At 42.4% G+C, this 22,500-nt stretch overlaps 1 protein-coding gene across 1 annotated transcript in view; it reads right to left on the reverse strand.

Moving 5' to 3' along the window:
* The window catches only part of map4k1 (mitogen-activated protein kinase kinase kinase kinase 1), a 45,518-nt gene that overhangs the window by 14,616 nt on the left and 8,402 nt on the right, over positions 1-22,500 (reverse strand). The window contains 14 exon segments of the mRNA XM_083637454.1: positions 64-116; positions 1,023-1,104; positions 1,337-1,450; positions 2,946-3,027; positions 5,146-5,208; positions 6,298-6,334; positions 6,337-6,413; positions 7,157-7,229; positions 8,025-8,067; positions 8,453-8,500; positions 8,910-8,965; positions 10,687-10,751; positions 10,979-11,069; positions 12,355-12,412. Of these exon segments, the coding sequence (XP_083493580.1) occupies positions 64-116; positions 1,023-1,104; positions 1,337-1,450; positions 2,946-3,027; positions 5,146-5,208; positions 6,298-6,334; positions 6,337-6,413; positions 7,157-7,229; positions 8,025-8,067; positions 8,453-8,500; positions 8,910-8,965; positions 10,687-10,751; positions 10,979-11,069; positions 12,355-12,412 (942 nt within the window).

The raw sequence follows: 22,500 nt of genomic DNA on the forward strand, positions 1-22,500 counted from the left end.
AGAGGTATGAATAGCAGACGGGTAATTCATTACTTCCTGAAGTCACACACATCGTGAACTTACCGTTGCTTCTGGAGAGTGCTTCTTCACTGGCCTTCGAGTGTAGATCTGTTCCACTGAGCCAATACAAGACAGAGATTGAACAAACACACTTTACATTTTAGTCACTTAGAAGTTCAACAGCAGAATAAACATATATTCACTCATCATCAACATAACATTTATACATGTATGGAGTGCAAGGGCAGAGAATATGGCTTAGATTTTCATGATTTTGAAACCTAATTTTATATACTTGGTGACATTTTTTATAATTTGGCTGGTTAATACATTTTTCTGTGGTGTGACAAACTCAAAACACATTTATTTTTGGTTTCCAGGGGCTTTAACATGTTAAAATGAGCTCATATTTCATAAAGAATTTAACAAATTTGCATAGTAGTTCGAACACTTTATTTCCTCAGTAAATATAGTCAGAGTATGTTTTCCTGTTTAATTCTGATGCATCACAAAATAGCTACTAATTTACAGAGAAATTAATACAAATATACATATTTCTATTAATCATATAAAATAGTCTGCATAAGAGAAAAACGTTTTTTTTTATACTTTTTTTTAATATAAAAGAACAAACAAAATAGAAATAGACCAAATATATCAACAAAACCCTCTATAAATTACCAGATATTTTGCTAAGAATTTAAAGATTATTAGGTTAAAAAAAAGTGTTTTGCATACAGGGAATATGCAATATGAGAAGTTTCTGTGTAGTGTAATATGTACCGGTAGGTGTGTTGATGAATTGTCACATATACTCTATAGATAATCTGTTAAACTGCTGTTAAACAGTTGAATTGTTGAATGTCAACTAATAAGCTGTTGAAATGTTACAAATACTCTGTGGACTCTCTGTAGGCGGACTGTCCAAATAAGTGTTACCCAAAATCCAACCAAAATCATCCTTTCCGGTGGTGTCTCGTCTTATAGCCTATGCATTAAAAAAAGAAAAGAAAAAGTCTCACAGCTGATGTCAGAGCTGGTCCGCTCTGCCTGGTTGTGTCTGTTGATGGACTGGATTCTCCTTAAAGACCCAGGGACTGCCACCTGTGGGACCAACCACAAAACACACTGTTAATGATACAATAACCTGTGACAAGGAGCCTGGGGTAGACAGACTGCCTGTGAGATGGGTAGACATAGTATTTCAGAGCTTCATTTCAAACATCAAGTCAATTGAATGTATTGAAAGGAAGCATTAAGATTAATAAGACTATAACAACGTGAAGACCTCCATCTGAATGTATTGAAATAAAGCAGTAAAGAGTAGAGTTAAGACCTCCATCTCCTCCTCCTCTGACACCAGGCCCTTCAGTTTCTCAGGATTTCGCAGCTTCTCCAACAGATCCAGGGTCAGCTCCTGTGTCAGGCCTGGCTGTGTCACAAACGAGTGCTGCAGCAGGGAATGAGAGGAGAGGAGAGGAGGGAAGAAGAGAGGGGAGGGGAGGGGAGGAGAGCAGGGGAGAGGGGAGGAGAGGAAAGTGGAGGAGAGGAGAGGAGAGGAGAGGGGGAGATAAGAGGAGGGGAGGGGAGGGGAGAGGAGAGGAGAGGAGGGGAGAGGAGAGGAGAGGAGAGGAGAGGAGAGGGGAGGAGGGGAGGGGAGAGGGGGAGATAAGAGGAGAGGAGAGGAGAGGAGAGGAGAGGAGAGGAGAGGAGAGGAGAGGAGAGGAGAGGAGAGGAGAGGAGAGGAGAGGAGAGGAGAGGGGAGGAGGGGAGAGGGGAGGATAACAGAGGAATCAGTCCTGATTAACACAAACCATTCATGCACAATGACATCACTGGTCAATCAACTCTCAATAACTGTCAAACTAAATTAATGTCTCATGTGCAAACTAAATCAGCATTGTTTGTCTGTGAAGTTCTCCTGTAATGTAGGATTTAAAGCCCGACATGTAGGAATCTGCTGAGCAGCAGCAGCAACAATGGCATCTTCCCCCAGAAGTGGTAAATACAGGATGCTAATAAATGCTACAGTTCCCTGTTTGTACGTTCAGATATCAGCCTTTATTTGACTGTTTCTGCTTGTACTCTCTATTTGTAGTGTTCTTAACTGATTTGCTAGAAAAATAGCTCCCAATATCTTATTTTATCTTATCTTATTTTATTAAAACAAGTCAATTGTGCCACTAATCAAGCTAGCTAGCGATAAACACCTTTCACTTCCATTACATTCGTCACAACAAAAGGGTCTGGTTAGTTTGTCAGAGGAAAGCTCTTCATATGAAGGAGCTGCAGCAGGAAATTTAATTACATGCAGGTAACTTCAATGCTCTGGACCTGGTGCAGGAAACAGGCTGTCCGAGCACAGAGTGGGAATGATAGAGGCGCCATTGCCTCCAGGGGCGGACTGGGATCATAATTCAGGCCGGGCATTAGATACCAAGCAGGCCAGGCCGATACGGGCCGACGCGCGTGCCGGCGTCCGAAGGGCACCGTCGAAAAATTTGGGCCGTTTGAAGCTCAATTTGGGCCGTTTGAAGCCAGATTTGGGCCGTTTGAAGCCCAATTTGGGTCGTTTAAAGCCAGATTTGGGCCGTTTGAAGCCCAATTTGGGCCGTTTGAAGCCCAATTTGGGCCAAGTCCAATTTTACAATGAGATGCACCCACTTTAAACCTGAATAAAGTAATAAAACCACTAGTAAACCAGTAGGCGGCGCCTGGCCTGCTGTTCAGTGAGTGGCCTGGCCTGGCCTGCAAAAAAAAAAAAAAAAAAAAATTCAGGCCAGGCCAGGCCAGGCCAGGCCAGGCCAGGCCACCGGGCATTTGCCCGACGTGCCCGATTATGCAGTCCGCCCCTGATTGCCTCTATTAGAATATAGGAAGACTGGATTCTACGGAGTACTACACTGCATCTAAATCAGATAATACTGTAATACTGCAGTACTGACTGAGAGCATCTTGGCGGCGCTGGGTCTCTTCTTGGGGTTCCTCACCAGCATTGCCTTCACAAAGCTATAGAACATGGAAGACCTTTGGAGAGGAGGGAGACAGTGGATGAAAAGTTATGAATATTTTACAACAACCTGGCACTGAAAGGAAAATAACAGACCAAAGAAAATTGTCCATTTAGACCAGGGGTGGCCAAACTTTTTTGGTTGTGGGCCGCATACAGAAAAATATAAGGAGTCGCGGGCCAAACAATATTAAAAGAATTGGACCAGAAAACCCTTGTGCCATCAAAAATTTAATTTCTACCTAAATAAATATATGACACATAGTTTATTGATGCGCTCACCTATTACAATGGGTATTTCTGTCAAATTTTATTTTCCTGTGCCAACAGGTTAAGACAGAGATAATTTAACATAACATTAGTATTAAACATTAATTCAGTATATATATTTGTTTTAATAAATAGACCAGGTCAGGGTGCCCAAGTATAACCCATTTTCAATGGTTTTAAATTGAAAAAACGAAATGGGGGGAATCCGTTTTTTTGTTTTTGTTTTTCAGTTTCTTTTTCTTAATGTTTTTGTTTTTGTTTTTTCCCCCGTTTTCGTTTTCGTTTTCCGTTTTAAACTTTGAAACAGAAAAACGGAAAAACGTTTTTAGCAATTTTTTTTTTTTTTTTTTTTTTTTTTACAATTTTTTTTTTTTCTAAATTCATGGCGGGCCACTTAAAAACGGGCAGTAGTTTGGCCACCCCTGATTTAGGCAGTATGCAATCCAAGACCTCTATCGGCCTCTACTGGTGACCAGGAGGAATTACAACAACATTGATAAGAGCCTGGTCTGCTCAAGGTTTTCTTCCTCTTTAGAGGTTTTTTTCCTTGCCACCGTCATCAAGTGCATGCTCTTTTTGGGTAATTGTTTCAATTATCACATGATCTTGCAGTAAAATCACCAGTCCATGTGAGAATTGTTTCAATTGTTGGGTCTAAAATAAAGAGCCTGGTCTCTTACCTGCTCTATTTGTAAAGCACCTTGGGATAACTCTTGTTATGATTTGGCGCTACATAAATATCAAATTGATTGATTGATTGAATGACATTTATTTCTTTTTCTTGAATGATTAAAGTCATTAAAGTCACATTTTCACAATAGAGAGGAGTAAGATAGCCAATTAGAGCATAGATTAGAAATGTCCAATGAAGAGGTGAAATATATCACCATGCCATGCTAACTACTGGAATAACATTAGCCTACTGCTTTGTCATTTGTCTTTTTGGCTTGAGAACGATTTGTAGCATTAATACTGTAGCTGAAATGTTTTACAACGCCTGCCGCACGCTGGGAGCCTTGTTCTCCATCGTTGAGCAGCTGAAAATTGATTTGTGAAAGGCAGAAATGTCAGCAGCTCACAAAGTAATTGTTGAGTCATTGGTATTGATTGACAACCCTAATCAACTCTCAGCAGAAAAGCACATGCAAAAAAATAAAAATAATAAAAAGCCAATATAAAAACATTTCCTATTGCCCCTTTAATACTGAGTTCACAACAATATATTATCAAATGACATGACACTAGAGGAGATGTTTCGGGCGGCTTTAGCTCAGGAGGTAGAGCAGGTCGGCCAATGACCCAAGCGCCAATGTGTGGCTGCCACGCTTCTGAACCACCGGTACGAATGGTGTGAACGAATAATGATTCTGTGTAAGCGCTTTGAGCCTTGGAAAGGCGCTATATAAATCCAATCATTATTATTATTATTATTATAGATGTGGGACATGGACAGAGATTAAACATCACATTGAAAGAAAAAGGCAACTCCTTACACATCGATCAATGCAACAAAACTACAGTATATCATACAATGATATGGTGCTGAAGGACTGTACTGACTTTCCACTAATCCAATTAGACACCTTTCTTTATTTTCGGGGGTGAAATATTTTTAGAGGGACCTTCTTTGTCTGACCCGAACAGTTTTTTTTAAATACTTTCAATGTGTGTGTGTGTGTGTGTGTGTGTGTGTGTGTGTGTGTGTGTGTGTGTGTGTGTGTGTGTGTGTGTGTGTGTGTGTGTGTGAAAGAGAGAGAGAGAGAGAGAGAGAGAGAGAGAGAGAGAGAGAGAGAGAGAGAAGAATGATTGATGTTGTAGGAAATTACAATAGACGTTTGATATTGGAATATTTTGTTGTGAGTCACCATTTGGACTTGTCTTTGAGTTTGGGAGGCTGGTATCCGCTCTTGGACATGAGAAACAGTACGCTGCAGAGAGACAGACAAACAACACCACAGTCAGTTTGTGCACAGTGGGGAAGGTGTGTGTGTGTGTGTGTGTGTGTGTGTGTGTGTGTGTGTGTGTGTGTGTGTGTGTGTGTGTGTGTGTGTGTGTGTGTGTGTGTGTGTGTGTGTGTGTGTGTGTGTGTGTGCGTGCGTGTGCGTGCGTGTAAATTGAGTGATGACATGCATGAATGTACACACAAACACACTCACATAATGGGACGTGTGGGCGGCGGAAAGTCTTGATTATTTCCTACAGTGAGGGTGTATGAGTGTGTGTGTGTCTGTGTCTGTGTCTGTGTGTCCATGCATGTACAGTGTGTGTGTGTGTGTGTGTGTGTGTGTGTGTGTGTGTGTGTGTGTGTGTGTGTGTATGTGTGTGTGTGTGCATGTGCATGTGCATGCATGTGTGCACGCGCAAGGAAAGATTACAGGAGGAAAGATTTGCAGTGCATGTTGCGTGTGTAGCCTACTGTGTATGATGGTGTATGATAACTAAGGTTGTACCAACACACATCCATCATACATATCTGATCGCATGCTGGCACTTAGTAGTGGATAAGGTTCTTATCTGATGGTGAATATCTGCTAAAAGCTTATCTTTTCAGCTTGGGGGGGGGTTCACTTTCTGTTATTTGCATATTCTTATGTAAAGCACTTTGATTCACTTCAATTGTTTAGGATAATGTTGTAACTCTGTTTCCCTGTAAAACTACAAATGGACTAAAAAACTGTACCGAACCTTCCACCGGCATGAGGGTGAGACCCAATTCTCATTTTTGGGTGAACTTATCCTTTAAATGTGGGAAAATGGACAAATCAGGTCAGTCCCTGCCTATGCCAATGCTCAATGCCCACGTGCATTTTCAGAGAAAATGGATGCAGGCAGACAGAAAGACAGAGATTTCCTCATGTTATAGTAGGATTATTGCAGGATGTATGGGTGCGTTTGTACTGGGGGGGGGGGGGGGGGGGGGGGGGGGGGGGGGGGGGGGGCGGGGGGGGGGGGGGGGGGGGGGGCATGTATGTGTGTTGATGTTGTGTTGTATGTGTTGTATTGTGTTGTTCTAGAGGGTGGCTGCATGAACGTCGGGTGGTTGCAGCTGTCTGGCTCTAGTGCTGTGATGCCTGACCTGAAGAAGTTATAGCCACCTTTAATCTCCACCCTCGCCACCGTGGTCGGTGCCATCCTGAGGATGGGAGTGGGTTTGGGTGTGGTGTTCTTCACAACTGAGGAACACTGTTGTGACTTTTAAAGCATAATGTGTTTTGTTAAGAATGCAATTTTCAGAAAATGCTTCAAAAGTCATACAAGTGTTCCTCATTTGTGAAGATTATCTTGCTGAACACAAACGTTGCTGTTTCATAAACTTTTGTTAACCACAGACCTTATTTCATGCATTTAACCAAAATCCCCCTACAAAAATCCCATTCAATTTTATACGTACGAGCCAGAAGTGCTAGCGTCCATGTTTTCCGGACTCCAGCTGTACTCTATTACTAACTGAAAAACTATTATTTTGCCAAATTAAGTAATTTAGATTTGAGGCATATGAGAACTGGTTTATATCTGTAACATTCACCTAAAGTATGTTCAAGTTCAAGTGCGTTTTGCTATGGCCCTTTATCACAGCATGTATCTAGGTCGAACTGATTAACTAATTTGATCTGAGTAACAATCAACCAGAGAACAGAATGATGAAACACAAAGGACAAGACACACAATATCACATCAGCCTACATATAGGATTATTACAGTAGTCTCAAAGAAAAACACCCAAGAAAGAAAAAGAATAAACATATCTAAAATGTCCTCTCACCATCTTGCTAAAACCTCCTGTGGTTCTGTCTCTAAAAATGTTCAGGATGGGGTATTTATAGAGCTTATGGGACGATGTTCTGTTCATATCCACAGAGAGAATTTTGGCCTCACCAATATGGCGTCCCGATGAAGGACATCCTGCGGGCCAGAGTGGCTGTGATCTGGGCCGAGATCCCAAAGTCCGCTATACAACAGAGAAGACAGTTTTAACTTTGAGTAAAAGTGAAAGTAAAAGTATTTTCTTTGTTCCACCGGTGTGTTTCCGTTGACTGGATTTCGGCGCCCCCCCCCCCCCCCCCCCATATATTATTAGAATCTCCTTTATTGGCGTTTGTTTATGTGCTAGAACAGTGGTTCTCAAAGTGGGGACCCCCAGGAGTCCTTGAGGGGGGTTCCAGGGGTCCCCAGCAAAAAGGTGAATAATTTATTTTCACTATAATTCCATCCATAAGTAACACAATGACAGAATGTATGACTATTTTGGTCATGGGTTTTATACACTTTCTGTAATAAAACATCTAAAGGCAAAAATCTTAGCAGATAGGAAAAAGTTTGAGAACCACTGTGATTGAAGTGTGATTTTCAGACTGTTCCTCAATAGAATGGCAGTGGATGAGAGAGAGAGAAAAAGAGAGACAGACAGACAGACAGAGAGAGAGAGAGAGAGAGAGAGAGAGAGAGAGAGAGAGAGAGAGAGAGAGAGAGAGAGAGAGAGAGAGATAAAAATCCTGCAGTCAACTCTACCAGAGCAATACTGTAGATTGCAGAATCACTCATTTGGGCTGTTATGGGGGAAGATACACAGCTCAAGATACTATCAAAGTTCAAAATCACATGAGTCACTGATTTGGGCAGTGTTATCATGGGGGAAGACACAGAACCCAAGATACTATCAAAGTTCAAAACTGAAAGGTGACTCCTCTTCACCACAGGCATGGATATAATGCAGAGGAGACGAGGCGGTGCAAACATCACCTACCGAGCTTGACCTCGCCCTGGTCGTTCAGGAGGATGTTGGCACCCTGGAGGAGAGGGGGAAACCACACAAACAACCCATTACACCAAGACTGACTGTTACACACTTTTTATGTTAAACCCACACATGGTGTAAATTGTAGATCTACAGTATTCACTTATTTGTTTTAATTAGTTGTTGCATTGCCATCCATAGGATTAGACCAATAGATCAGATATCGGCCTTATCCTCTGTCACAGCAATGAGCCAATTTCTCCACAGGAATCATTAATGTTTATGTAATTGGATGTACATAAACTTTAATAATCTAATTAATGATCAGATTATGTCTTAAAACATAATCTGACAAAACTGCATGGCAGACAGTAACAGTCATAAGATATCAGATATAGAAGTACACAGTAAAATAAAAATAAATCCATAATGCTCACCTTGATGTCTCTGTGGATTTTCTTCTGTGCATGCAGGTAGTCCAGACCCTGCTCACACACACACATGCACGCACGCACGCACGCACGCACGCACACACATACACACACACACACACACACACACACACACACACACACACACACACACACACACACACACACACACACAGACACACACACACACACACACACACAGTAAAGATCATATAATCAACGATTAAAATCATACAGCTGAGCTAAGACGAGCCTTTACTCTGTTGATTTCACATTAAAACCACTTCAAGAGACAGAATGAAGGGACAAGCAGGTTAAAGCAGGATTTTAAAGCATTCAGACAGAGACAGCACAGTCACATGCAAAAGGTGCTGCCACTCAATATAAGTGAGATGTTTCCAATCATCAGTAATGATAGTAAATGACCAGCTAATGAAGAGTAAAATGATCAGTGTGATCCTACCTGCAGCATCTCCCTGCAGATGCAGGCTATCTGTGGCTCAGACAGAGCGCCGGTCACTGAGGGATTCAGGAAGAAAGTCAAAATGTTTGTTATTATGTGGAAGAGGAAGCAGTTAAGGCTGTAACTGGCTATATAACACATGATTGTAATACAAAATGAAAATGTTCAGTACAGTCAATCTAGCAGTCATGCAGTCACAGGTGTTTGCTCATTGGGTGTTTTAGAACAGCTTTTGAACCTGACTCAGCCAGTCATCAGAACTGAGAGAGCACTGGAACATTTTGTAGCTGGTGTTGCTGGAACAAAATGTTATAAAGAGACAGGAAGTCATCTGTGAGCTTTATCGACCTCGATGGCCACACCACCACCACCACCACCCTTCAGTGGCAGTGGCCTATAAGAGACACAAACACGTATCACTTTCACAGCAGAGGAGTGGAGCAGCGAGTCACTAGTGTGTAGTGATAAAAGCTTAGAAACGTCCAGAGAAGAGGTCAAATATGGTCCAGCTAAATACTGGAAGAACAATACTGATCGCTCGCTTGTAGTGAGAGGGAAAGGTGTCATGTGGTGAAAGAAAGTGCAGTAAGTAAACGCTCAAGGCAGAGGTGTGGACTGGAGTCAGACTCATTAATAAAAAGGATTACTATGCTCACACAAATCCACTGTTTCTAAATTCCCGTGTTATGAAATTTAACGACTTGTTCTATTATAAGATAATGCAAATAATGTTTAAAGCAAAATCAAAGTCACTCCCATTCTCTGTGCAAAAGTTATTTTCAACACGGGACAGCAAGTACGATCTAAGAGGTGTGTGCAAGTTTAATGTGCAAAAAGCTAAAAAAGAGATTAAAAGGAGATGTGTTTCCTCTGTTGGGGTGAAAGTTTGGAATGATGCACATATAAATTTGAAGATGTGTAATTCGCTTTTGGTTTTCAAAAAAATGGTTTCTGAAGCTATTTTTGAGCGTTATAAGTGTGAATAAATTTTCTGATGCTGTTTAATTTTTTTTCTTTTCTGTGTTGTAAACATTGACTGTTGCAAATTACTTTTCTGTTGTTGTTTTTATTTTATTTTGGAGGAAAGCTTAATTGAGTAGAAATTAGGTCAGGCTTAATATAAGCATTTTGCTTCTGCCTGAGCCTGTTCAGTCTCTGGTTGATTTGACTTTGTTTATACTGTGATTTTGTTATTTATGATGACTGAATAAAATTACATTACATTACATTACTCCACTTGAGGCACAGTAATAACTGCTGGAGAATTGACTTGATGCATGAAGAGAAGACTTGAGTTGACTTGAGTTGGGTTCTGGTGACTCAGGACTTGACTTTTGTTTCTAAAGTCTTGACTTGAGATCTTGTGTTTGTGTAAATTACAAGTGATGAGATTTGTTCCAGCAGATGACTGAATTTCAGTTTTCTGAATTTGTATGGAATGGAATTAATTTATTGAAGTTGAAACTGACTATAGAAATCAAACTCATTATGCTTTTTTATCCTATTAAAACCATATTGCATTGAAAATTCCTAGATATTTAGTGTTCTTTGAGACATTAAATTGATACTGTACTGGATTTGTTCTGTTCTCACTTGACTTGCACACGCACGCACGCGAAACACACACACGCACGCACACACACACGCGCGCGCACACACACACACACACACACACACACACACACACACAGCATACGCACACAGCATACGCACAGATGCACGCACACACAGACATACTCACACACACTCACTCACTCACTCACTCACTCTCACTCACCATGGTAGATGTCCTGTAAAGAGCCTCCTCCACAGAACTCCATACAGATCCACAGTTTATTGGCCCTGGAGACACAAGAGATGTTTTGAGTGAACTGTCTAAGAGAAAGAGACAGACAGACAGACAGACAGACAGACAGACAGACAGACAGACAGACAGACAGACAGACATACAAACAAACAAACAAACAAACAAACAAACAGACAGACATACAAACAGACAGACAGACAAATAGACAGACAGACAGACAGACAGACAGACAGACAGCCAGACAGACAGACAGACAGCTTACCGTATGTAGCTGCCATAATATGCAACTATATTACGATGTTTGCAGCTCTTCACAATCACAATCTCCTGCTGGATGACAGAGAAGTCATCCTCTGTGGGATGAGAGAGAGACAGAGAGGAAGGGAGAGAGAGAGGGAGAATACATATTTATTATTACATAGGGATAAAAGTGGAGTTTGTTAGAGTTAAAAGGCTCCAGCTCACAGCCAGTCTGTACGGAATTAAATGTGTTTGATGAAGATTATGAACCTGGCCTCTCTGGGAAGAATAGCGTGATCTTCCAACGTGCTACATCCTGCCGGTGAAACTCGCTGTCAGGTGAAAAGAAGCAGCTGGCGACTGCACATGTATCGGAGGAAGGATGTGCTAGTCTGAAACTCTCCTCAGATCGGCAGAGGGGGTGGAGCAATGACTGGCACAGCAGGGGGAAATGGCCAAGTACAATAGACCATTTTCAAAGCAGCCATTTTTAGGTGTCAAAGCAACACAGTTGTAACCAATACAATTAATGATGGTTCCATTCCATTTAGGTGTCCCAGTGCCAGGGCCCTCATTAATGTTATTGGTTACACCTGTGTTACCTTGTGTTGACACTCAAAATGACTGCTGTGAAAAGGGTATATTGGGGAGAAAAACATGAAAAATAAAATAACAAATAAAATCTGAATAGGCAGAAATCCTGTGTGTCACGCACATCACACAGCACCTTATGTTTCCCAAGCAGCTGGTGTGTGATGCTTGAGTTTATAAAGAGACCAGAGAGGAGATCTAATGCTGCTGAGTCCAGCTTTCTCTGCTGCTGTTTAGGATTTCACTATCCAGGTTTGTTTCATCACTTCCTGTATGGAGAAGTGTCCAAATCTGTCGCCAAAATTGTATTTGAGCAAACAGGGGAAATAGGTTTCAATGGGTAAGGATGGGCATCTGTCAGCTCCACTTTGTGCTTTGCAAACTAATCAGAGTGGCTGGTGTTTGTAAGATAATCAGTGTGATCAAAGTGTTACAGGTCTAATGGAATGCAATTACTGCCTGTTTTCTTCGCTCGTGAGTGGAATATAATGGTTATGGTTTGTGGCTTTAATTTATGTGATTGATATCACTGTGCTACAGAGCAAGTATGAATCTTTGTCTACTCAATGTATGTTTGTGTGTGTCTGTCTGTGTATGTAGCTTTGTCTATATTATTATTACTAGCAACACACTTGCCAAGTGTTGAGTCGATAAACACACAGACAGACAGACCTGCATTTATAGTTATAAGAAGGGACCTTTAAAAAATGTAAGCAAGTTGAGACTCCTGACATTTCTCTCCTGTCATTATTTCCCCTCCACAATAAGAAACATGAAAAACAAGAAACTTCTTGGCTAAATTCTCACCTGGTTCCATCTTGATGACTTTGATGGCTGCCATCTCTCCATTCTGCTTATTGCGTGCCTAGAAACACACACACACACACACACACACACACACACACACACACACACACACACACACACACACACACACACACACACACACACACACACATTTTTACACTAGCTATCAGTCAAATGATGAGAATACAGTACATTGTAATTTTGGAGTGTTTGAGTTGTGTTTCCTTGTTATTTCCAGATCAGTCTGCAGAGGGAAGAGTCCACTGCTCCACTCTTTGGGATTTAAGGACTCAGGAGTGTTCACATTAGGGACTCCGTCCCGGATCTGAGCACACTTGACCCCAAAGTCCAATTTATTTACCAATTATTTGTCAATTTTATATATTTATTTATTTAGGGATATAATTTTGCCTTTATTAGATAGGACAGTACTATAGACAGACAGGAATGGTGGGGAGGGAGAGGGCATGCGGCAAAGGACCACGGGTCGGATTTGAACTCGGGAAGGACTAAGCCTTTGTGGCACGCATTCTACCAGGTGAGCCACCGGGACGACCAAAAGTCCAGTTCATTTGACTACTGTGAACACTGTGTGTACCGTACATGAGGACGGCTTAACGAACCGGTCCCGCGACCACTTAAAAGGTGGTCTCGAGAATGGGCATACTCGGTGACGGTTTGCATCAAGTGTGAACACACCTTCCAAAGCCTACCAAAACACAGAAGTGGACTGCTATTTATTAAATTTAAGTTATTCTATATGGTTTGGACTTTTGTGATCTACAAGAGGTAAATACGAATTTGTGTATTGTTTTCTATACTGTGACAAAATGTTATAGTGTAAAAGCGAGTTGTGTTGCTAATGGCGACTAGCCGTTAGCATTAGCATAATAGCCATTAGCTTTGCTTTCATACTGTTGTAGCGTCAGGCCGGCTCCGAACTCAGGACCTCTGACTTGACAGACCAGACCATGCACTAGTGAAGCCGTGCCATTTCTGAAACCTACACTGTTAGCTTCACATTTGAAGGAATCGGTTAAGACAAGCTACTACAGATGTCACTCATTTCATTTGACACGTGGCTTTATAGGTGGGGTGGATTTTATTTTATTAGCTAATTTCAGTACTAGCTGCAGCACACACTAACAACCAGTAGAAAAATAGCATAGGCCTATTATGTACTTGTTGCTTAACTTATGTATCTAATTCAGGAGGCAGACATTTGACACGTAAGTGTGCGTGAGTATGGACCAACATGACTCATGTGAAAGCTGACCGGCGGGGGAGTGGAGAGCGGGCTAATCGTACTCAGGCACGGAACCAAGCAATCACACCTAATGTGAAAATGCCCTACAAGTATAAAAACAAATTTTCACACGCCCACATCAAGCGCACGCGCACACACACACACACTGACATTTAAAAGTGTGATAGCAGAAATGGTGTTGCGTCAGTTCCTGCTGTACGTTTGCAGACAATTTGTCGCAGATGGTAGAAAAAGTGAACCTTGCAAGGCAGCTGGATTCACGTGAGATCATGAGATCAGAAAACAAAACCATTTGACAGCGTCAGGTTAAGAAAAAGTCTTGAATTCAAATCGCCTTCAATTTCAAAGAACAGAGTGAAAGATCAAGGGCCAAGCCTAAACAGAGACAGCTGAGCAGAGCTACAGCCAAACTAGATCTCCTTATTGAAACAGGGTGACAGTTACACACGCACGCACGCACGCACGCGGGCGCACACACACACCCACCCACACACACACACACACACACACACACACACACACACACACACACACACACACCACACCCACACACACACCCACACACACCAGGCTTTTGTCAAAAGTCCCATTGAGATACAAGATGTCTTCTTCCAGGGACTCCTGGCCAAGAAGGCAGCAAGGAAGTTTGACAAAAAAGCAGTTATCTTTGAAATGTGATTTGTTATTTTGCCTCCATTTAAATGAGAGGTGAGGGGCATCAAGGCTCAGCTCTAAGGCCCGTACCATTTAAACACATTTAATGTCCTGGGTTCAAATCCCTCATCTTTGAAATTATCACATATCACCTCCATCTCTCGCCCAGTCTTTCCTGTCTCTCTCTACTTGGAACTGTGTAATGGCTCATTTATACTCCATTTTCATACGTAAATAGATGCGTCCATTTCAAACGGTGTAATCGTCACTACCCACATACTTCCATGCGTCTTTCACGTTGGTATCATGTTAAGCAATACATTCACCAGTGGGCAGTAGAGAGTCAAATGTATGAGTGTGTATGTGATTTTGCTCCGTTTCATGCGTATCCGTAAGCTTTCAGATGACGGACAGAAAACGCACGAAATGAACGCAGAGTACGGACAGAAGGCTAAGTCCGTTTCCATCTTTAACGTAGAGTATAATTGGGCCTTATGGCAAAATGCCCACAACAATTTATTATTTTTGTCTTCTGATATTCCCCTCATTTTCTCCCCAATTGTACTTGACCAATTTCCCCGTGCTGCCCCGGTCGCTGCTCCACCCTCTGCCGAGAGCCGTAGAGTAGCACCATGCTTCCTCCGACACATGCGCAGTTTCCAGCCGCTTCTTTTCACCTGATAGGGGGGAGCTTCACCGGTAGGACATAGCACGTGGGAAGCTCACGCTATTTCCATCAGTTCCCTTCCGCCCGAACAGGCGCCCCGACCGACCAGAGAAGGCACTAGTGCAGCGACCAGGACACATACCCCTAATCCGGCTTCCCAACCGCAGACACAGCCAATCGTGCCTGTACGGAGGCCCGACCAAGCCGGAGGTAACACAGCGGCACGAATTTGCGACCCCTGTGTTGGTAGGCAGGGAATATACCGTTACATTACCCGGACACCCGCAAAAATGTATCTTTAAAAGGAGAAGTGGGGCGAAAGGACTTCAGTGAGGTGGAGGCTGGGGTTAAAGATAACAGTGAGGTTTATACTCGGCCTGTTTAGGTGAGAACTGTGGCATGTTTTGGGGGTTTTGCAGCTTGTGGATAAAGTAAAAGCTCTGTCGAGCACCACTGGGAACTCAGGAAGTCAGCCATTGCCATGGTAACAGCTCATGGAGCATCTTATATTGTATTGCTAATTGTCGACTATTTCTTCTGTGCAAGGCAACAACATTTCTGTGTACTAATCAATAAGAGTAGTCGGCACAATCACCATGGTACGGATTTGGACATTTGTCCAAAAAAATAATAATAATAAATAATAATAATAAAATAATAATAATACAAATAATAATAATAATAAAATCTATTACATCGAGATTGTTTTGGTGAGAGTTTCTATTTTCTTTCAAACAAACTAAACTTGCTAGCTGCTGCTAGCTCGGTCGAAAGAAAATAGTTCCTACATGAAACTGTGGACAACAAGGTCTGTGGATGATCTTGAGTAACAGGGTCATTATTTCTGGAAAGAGACATTGCTGTTGAGTTTTTCCACTTTGAGCACCACAAGCCATCCAGTTCCATTCTACAGTATGCAAAAGAAGGCAGATATCATATGGCGATATCTCCTAAACTCAGCAACTCGCACCAAAACAATCTAGATGGATAAACAGCACTACAGGTAAGAGGAAAAATATGTATTTTTGATTTCAGGGTTAAGTGTCCCTTTAAATCCCCTCACACACCTCCTCACACACTTCACCATCAGCAACAGGTTCAGTCACACTCACAGCGCTTAGCAACAAAGATGGAGACTAAAAATAAGAACACTGATCTTCCAGATTCCCACTTAAACCAGGCAGGTGAATTAAGAATACATTCTTTCGGGTAAAAAAAAAGGGCCTTCTTAGGATCACTACACAGCAGTTTAGATGTTCCAGACTCACAGCTCATTGTGTTTAGAAGAAGCAGCTATTCACATGCAGTCGCCCTTGAAATAGAATAGTCATAATGTCACTTTACTCAGTGTCTGAAGAGTAGGCCGTGACACCGGAAACTCCACTAAACATGACATATGCCAGGGGCGCCTGCCTGGGTGGTGTAGTAGTCTATTCCCTCGCCCACCAACACGAGGCCTGCAGGTTCAAGCCCCCGTGTTACCTCCGGCTTGGTCGGGCATCCATACAGACACAATTGGCCGTGTCTGTGGGTGGGGAAACGGATCAAGAGTATGTGTCCTGGTCGCTGCACTAACGCCTCCTGTAGTCGGTCAGGCCACCTGTTGAGTGGGGAGGGGAACTGGGGTCAATAACGTGTTCCTTTCGGTTTCTGCAGGTGAGGGACTTCATACTCCGGCGTACAACATTAACAACAAATATAGAAGCCTCTGAGGTCGAAAGGGTACTCTCACTTGGTCCAAGTAAAGGTTTTTTTGGTTTTCTTTATAGCTTACTAAGGTCTACCTCACCAAGCAGATATGGGAGAGGGACCTTGAGGTGGAGATTGATGACGAGGACTGGTGTGATATATTTGATAATGCCAAAAGAATTTCTGTGTGCAACAGACTGTGGTCGATGCAGCTAAGAATTATACATAGATTGCAAATATCACCCAGCCTTCGTCATAAAATGAATGCTAGCCTGTCTCCCCTCTGCCTTAAGTGTAAGATAGAGGTGGGAGATTACACTCACTGCATATGGTCATGTCCTAAGATAGAACGATACTGGTCAGACATAGTGCAGCAGTTGAGTGTCATCTTTGGTGTGGAGTTGGACCCAGACCCTGTCAGCCTTATTCTTGGTCATCCCCATAAGAAACTCGTTTATAAACATCACAAACGGCTATTTAATTTACTAACTTTTGCTGCTAGAAAAAATATTCTTTTATTTTGGATTAAAGACAAACCTCCAACAAAGAGGAACTGGCACCAGATAATTATGCAGCTTATGCCTTTGGAATTCATGACATGTATGCTACACTCAACAACCGATGTCTTTTATAAAGTGTGGGAGCCCTAGCTGAAATATATCGACCCTAACCTAGCAGAGACACTGACTATTGGATACCTCAACTGAAGTGATACTGCCACCTGAGTACTGCCTTTTGCCTTGTACATCTAATTTAATTTATTTTATCGTATTATCATTCATCTGTCCATGCTTTTCTTCATTGTTGTCCACATCTATGTCTTTGTGAAGTGTTTAAGCTGCCCTGTGTTTTTGTTTTTGTTTTTTTGTCTTTGTCCTGTCTTGTAAAATTTAAAATTGAATAAAAATATTATTGAAAAAAATAAATAACGTGTTCCTCCCATGTGCTGCGTCCTGCCGGTGAAACTCATTGCTCTCAGGTGAAAAGAAACGGCTGGTGACTGGACATGTATCGGAGGCGGCATGTGAGAGTCTACAGATCAGCAGAGGCGCAACGAGATTGCCGGTACAGCTTAGACAGAGGAAATTGGACATGTACAATTGGGAGAAAAGGGGACGACCCCGGGGGGACATGACATGCCTCACTGTACCATAACTGCACACACTGCCTGGGTGGCAGCAGTGGAAACTGAAGCGCTGACCCCACTCTCCACCCACCCACCAAATCTCCACTCTCTTTATGGAAATAAGTTGCTCCGTGTACGAAAACGGACGTAATACGTTTCCCCATCTGGTGGGAGAGAAGACATGACGAGATGCAAGAAGGAGTTTGATATTGAAATAGCAGTGGAAGGAAATGCAAATATGTTTTCTACTGTGAAGTTAAGTTTTTAATTTTCACTTTCCACCAAAGTTTTAAACCATATCCCCTTTCTAACTAATAGTATAGTTCGTATAGAAAAGACTCGTAGTAGGTCTGCGAGTCGACTGCTGACTTCCCGCAGTCTTCTTCAGAGGGCCTACTACGAGTCTTTTTTTCTCTTTTTTTTAATATACAAACAAGAAAAACAAACTCAGACACAGGAAAGAAAAGAAAGACAAAACAAACAAACAAAAAAACATACAAATTACAACATAGTGTTACCAGTCGCATAAGGTGCTTGTGCTTGTAAAAGATATTGCGCGTGGGATCCCACACAAGGGGTCCATGAAAGACCAGACGGGCGAGCCATCCGTCACCTCTAACTTCAGTCACTTGTCATTCTTAACCTCGTAGGCCAAGAACGGGTCCCAGATAGTTGAGAACCTTCTAAGCGAGTTGGTTCTCAGGGACCTGAGTCTCTCCATCTGTATAACAGAGATCATGTCCATCAGCCACACGTGAAAATAAGGTGAAAAGGAAGACTTCCATTCCTTCAGAATAGTTTTAGAAGTTTTTGGCGACAGTTGTCCCGAGTGTCAGAGATTGCTGCAAAGCTGTAGGGAAGTTCAGAGAGGACTCCGAGCATCCGAATATTGCGAGTTCCGCCTCCAGTTGCAGGGTTATTTATTTATTTATTTTATAGCCCTAACCCGACACCTGTCACACAGTGGTGAGACAGGATAGATCTTGTGCAATGTATGCTTGGAGTAGTGAAGACGGTGAGCAACTTTAAATTGGATCAGCTGGTGTCTGCTATTGATTGAGCAGAGTTGTACCACAGACAGACTCCTTTCCCATATACTGTAATGCCAGATAAATCAATACCAAGCTCCCCCTGCCACGCTTCTCTAATCTTCTCAGTAGAAGCTGTGTTGCAGTTGTCAAACAGACACACAAATCTAGAGATAAGATGCTTGGAGTGAGGAGGGCCCAGCAATACATCGAAAAACGCATGTTCATTTGGGAGTACTTCAAAGGAGTGAATCTTGGAACGAACATAATTTCTAATTTGCAGGAATCTGAGCCACCCAAACGTTCTATTCAGTAGATCAAGGGATGTAAAATGACCATCTATGTATAGGTCTTTGATAGAAACCAGACCTTCTCACCCCAAACATGGTAGTTTCTGTCTGACATGTCTTCCATCTGGAAACACTGGTACAGTGCCTTACTGTAGAAATGTTAAGTGCTCTTATTGTGTTGTTACCTGTTTTATATGTATTGTGTTTTTTTTTTTAATGGACCTTGTGTCTGACAATAAAAGTGATGATGATGATGATGATGATGACCATGGAGTCAAAAAAGAGTGATTGAAACAAATTGGCGTGTGGACAGAAACAACTGGTAGATTCAAAACATTCCTGACTTGGTTTAAAATTCTGACAGAGTTTTTCATGACAAAGCTTAAATTTAAATCTCCTAAGGTCCCAGGTTTCTCCAACTTAGCAAATAGCATGGCTGGCAAGGATGCGTGGACAATGGAGCCGGCCTCCATTTTTAGCCACAGGGGGGCCCCAGGAGTTAAGTTACTCTGAGTCCCTTGCCGCCAGTACATCCTAAATACTGGCAAAGCCAGTTCTCCCTCAGATTTGGGTTTGTGCAAGTGAATTTTTAGAAATTCTGTGGTTCTTATAATTGTATCGGAATCAGAAATATGGAGTTCAGTTTTTTGAAGAAAGCTGATGTGAGAAAGATGGGAAGATTTTGACAAAGATAGAGGAACCTGGGAAGAGAAACCATCTTAATTGGATTTATACGGCCAATCATGGAAAGGGGCAGGGTTTTCCAGTTTTCTATACACTGTTTAAGTCTTGAAACAAAGTCCACAAAGTTCAGTTTAAATATTAGTTTAGAATCTCTGGGTATGGTCAAGCCAAGATAGGCGGTCCTTTGCCAATTTGAATGGGAGATTTTCCAGGAAACCAGGAGTGAAGATATCAGAGAGAGGCATAAAGTCACTCTTTGTCCAGTTAATTGTGTATCCGGACAGCTTACCGAAGGAGGTGATTAATTCTAGAAGAGGGGGGATCGACCTCGCTGAATTATGCAGGTATAATATTACATTATCGGCGTACAAACTGATATGCGTCTCGATGCCTCCGACCTCTAGGCCTGCAAGGCTTGGGTGACTACATTATTTTTAAGGCAAGGGGCTCGAGCGCAATGGTGAAGCGGCCCGCGAGAGAGGGCAACCCTGCTGGACCGAGCGAAGTAATGGAAACCTGGCTGACTTGTCACCGTTGGTTATAACTGAACATGTCGGACTAGCATATGAGCTTTACCCAGGATATAAACGACTCGCCAAACCCAAATCTGTGAAGTGACTCGAACATATTCACCTTATTCTTTGCCCACACATGGACGCTTCCGCATTACGTCATTTCGTAATAGTATTTCCGTTTTGACTTGCCAAAAACCCCGCAGGCAAAATGGCCGCGCACACTCCCCTCTAAAGTGGCAAAATTACTCCCCCATAAACTAACATATCTTGGCCAATACGTATGTAACATACAAAATAAAACAACCCGTAATATCTTAATTTTATGTAGAATGCAGAGGACATGTAACTGTTTAGTTAAACTTGCATTCCAGGAATATTGTGCTCTTAAGATGACGTTAGTGGAGTGGACGTTAGGTTGCGCTAGGCGTAACCTATGTGCGATTCGAAATAACGCATCCGAGATAGAAACGTTATGAATATAGCCACGTTATAAACAACAAACTAACGCTGGTGATCCGTATGGAATCAGTGTTACTCGAAATGGTTAAAGGTTATATCAATTTGGTCATTCAGTGGCATTTTACTGCCATATAACATAACTAACTAGTGGCTAATATTATTAGCCACAGAAGGCAACTAGCGCTGAACCGGAAGAACAAATACGTTTGCGTTGAACGCGGAAGAGAGAAAAAGTGGGCGTGGTGAATAAGGTGAATAAGGCCACTCAACCTGATCAAACGCCTTCTGTGCGTCGAGTGTGCGTCGAGTGTGAACTGTGCGAACCAGCACAAACTCTGACATTTTGTGGAGAACATGAAGATTGAAAGGACTAGAGGACGACAGTATGACTCGGAGGCGTGGCTTCCACCTGTGTGTAATATGGAAACATTGGCTAACAAACACTTTAATCACACTCTGATATCTCTGAATCAGTGCAGGCATACTATACTTATACTCATGGTTAGTCTAGCACAGTGATTCTCAAACTGTGGGCCGCGGCCCACTAGTGGGCCGTGGAGGTACTGCAGGTGGGCCGCGAGTGCTCTGCCAACACTCCCGATTTTCGCAGGCAATAAAATGGCTGTAGAAGGGTCATTTTTAAAGCTACAGTGGAATAAACTAGAAGACCTAAGGCATCTATTATGCTAGCTTGACAGGAAGGGAGCTAAATAATGCTCCAAACATAGGTTAAACTTTGGTGAGGGAAAACTATTTCCAAGGGGTCCCTTGACCTCTCAGTTCAATTTATCTGAATGTACCCACGACGACTCTCCCCTTTACAGATAAGGTAGCATCTTTCAAAGCCTAGCATTAATAACTGCTCATCACACAAATGTGTTAGGGCCTGTGTCCACCTAGTGTCTTTTCATCAGCTCCGGCGTCTTTTTTCAGTTGTTTCCAATGGGGGGAGAGCGTATGCGGGCGCACACGGACGTCTAGAGAAAGTGCGCTGCACCCAGCGTCTATTTTTAGAGCGCTCCGTCGTTTTTGTGAGCCCGACTCCCAGCGCTTCCAGCTGAAAATATTTTAACTTTTCAGAAAGACGCTGGTGTCGGGTGCTGCTTTTCTGGCAACTTAATCATGGAGAAACTATCGCAACAGAGACAGAAAGGCTCAATTGTGGGAGCAGATTGGCTAGACACTTGAGTGTTGAGCTAAATCACTGTATGTGTGTTGTTTGCTAATGTTAGCTGTCAGCTATCAAGCTACTACCGCACTGAACTAATGTTAGTTTCAGACTGCTTCCTTGTATATTGTGCGCTGGGATCAGCGCTCCCCAGCGCACTCCCAGCGTTTAACAGTCGGAAAAAGACGCTAGGTGGACACAGGCCCTTATGCGTGCAAATACTTCTGATGCGTAAGGGGCGAGAAAATGTTGGCAATCTGCTTTTGGGTATTTTGCCAAAATGTTTTTGTTTGTGGATGGATTATTAATTTCTCTTATACTCCCGCCCACATGCTCTGTTAATGAAATATATCTACGGTAATATAAAAAAACATATAGGGAAATACATCATCTTAGTCTCGTGTGTTGATCAGAGTTGTGATTAAAGGGTTGGGTGGGCCCCGGGAAGATTTTCAGATTTCAAAGTGGGCCGCGGCATTCTTAAGTTTGGGAACACCTGGTCTAGCAGATCAATGCATTAGAGTCATTGCAAGACATTTCTATGAAAAGCTGAGGTCAGGGGAGAGCAGACAAACAACAACAACTCACTGGGTTTTAAG

This window comes from Poromitra crassiceps (genome assembly GCF_964638095.1).
Source record: "Poromitra crassiceps genome assembly, chromosome: 5".
Taxonomy (NCBI): domain Eukaryota; kingdom Metazoa; phylum Chordata; class Actinopteri; order Beryciformes; family Melamphaidae; genus Poromitra; species Poromitra crassiceps.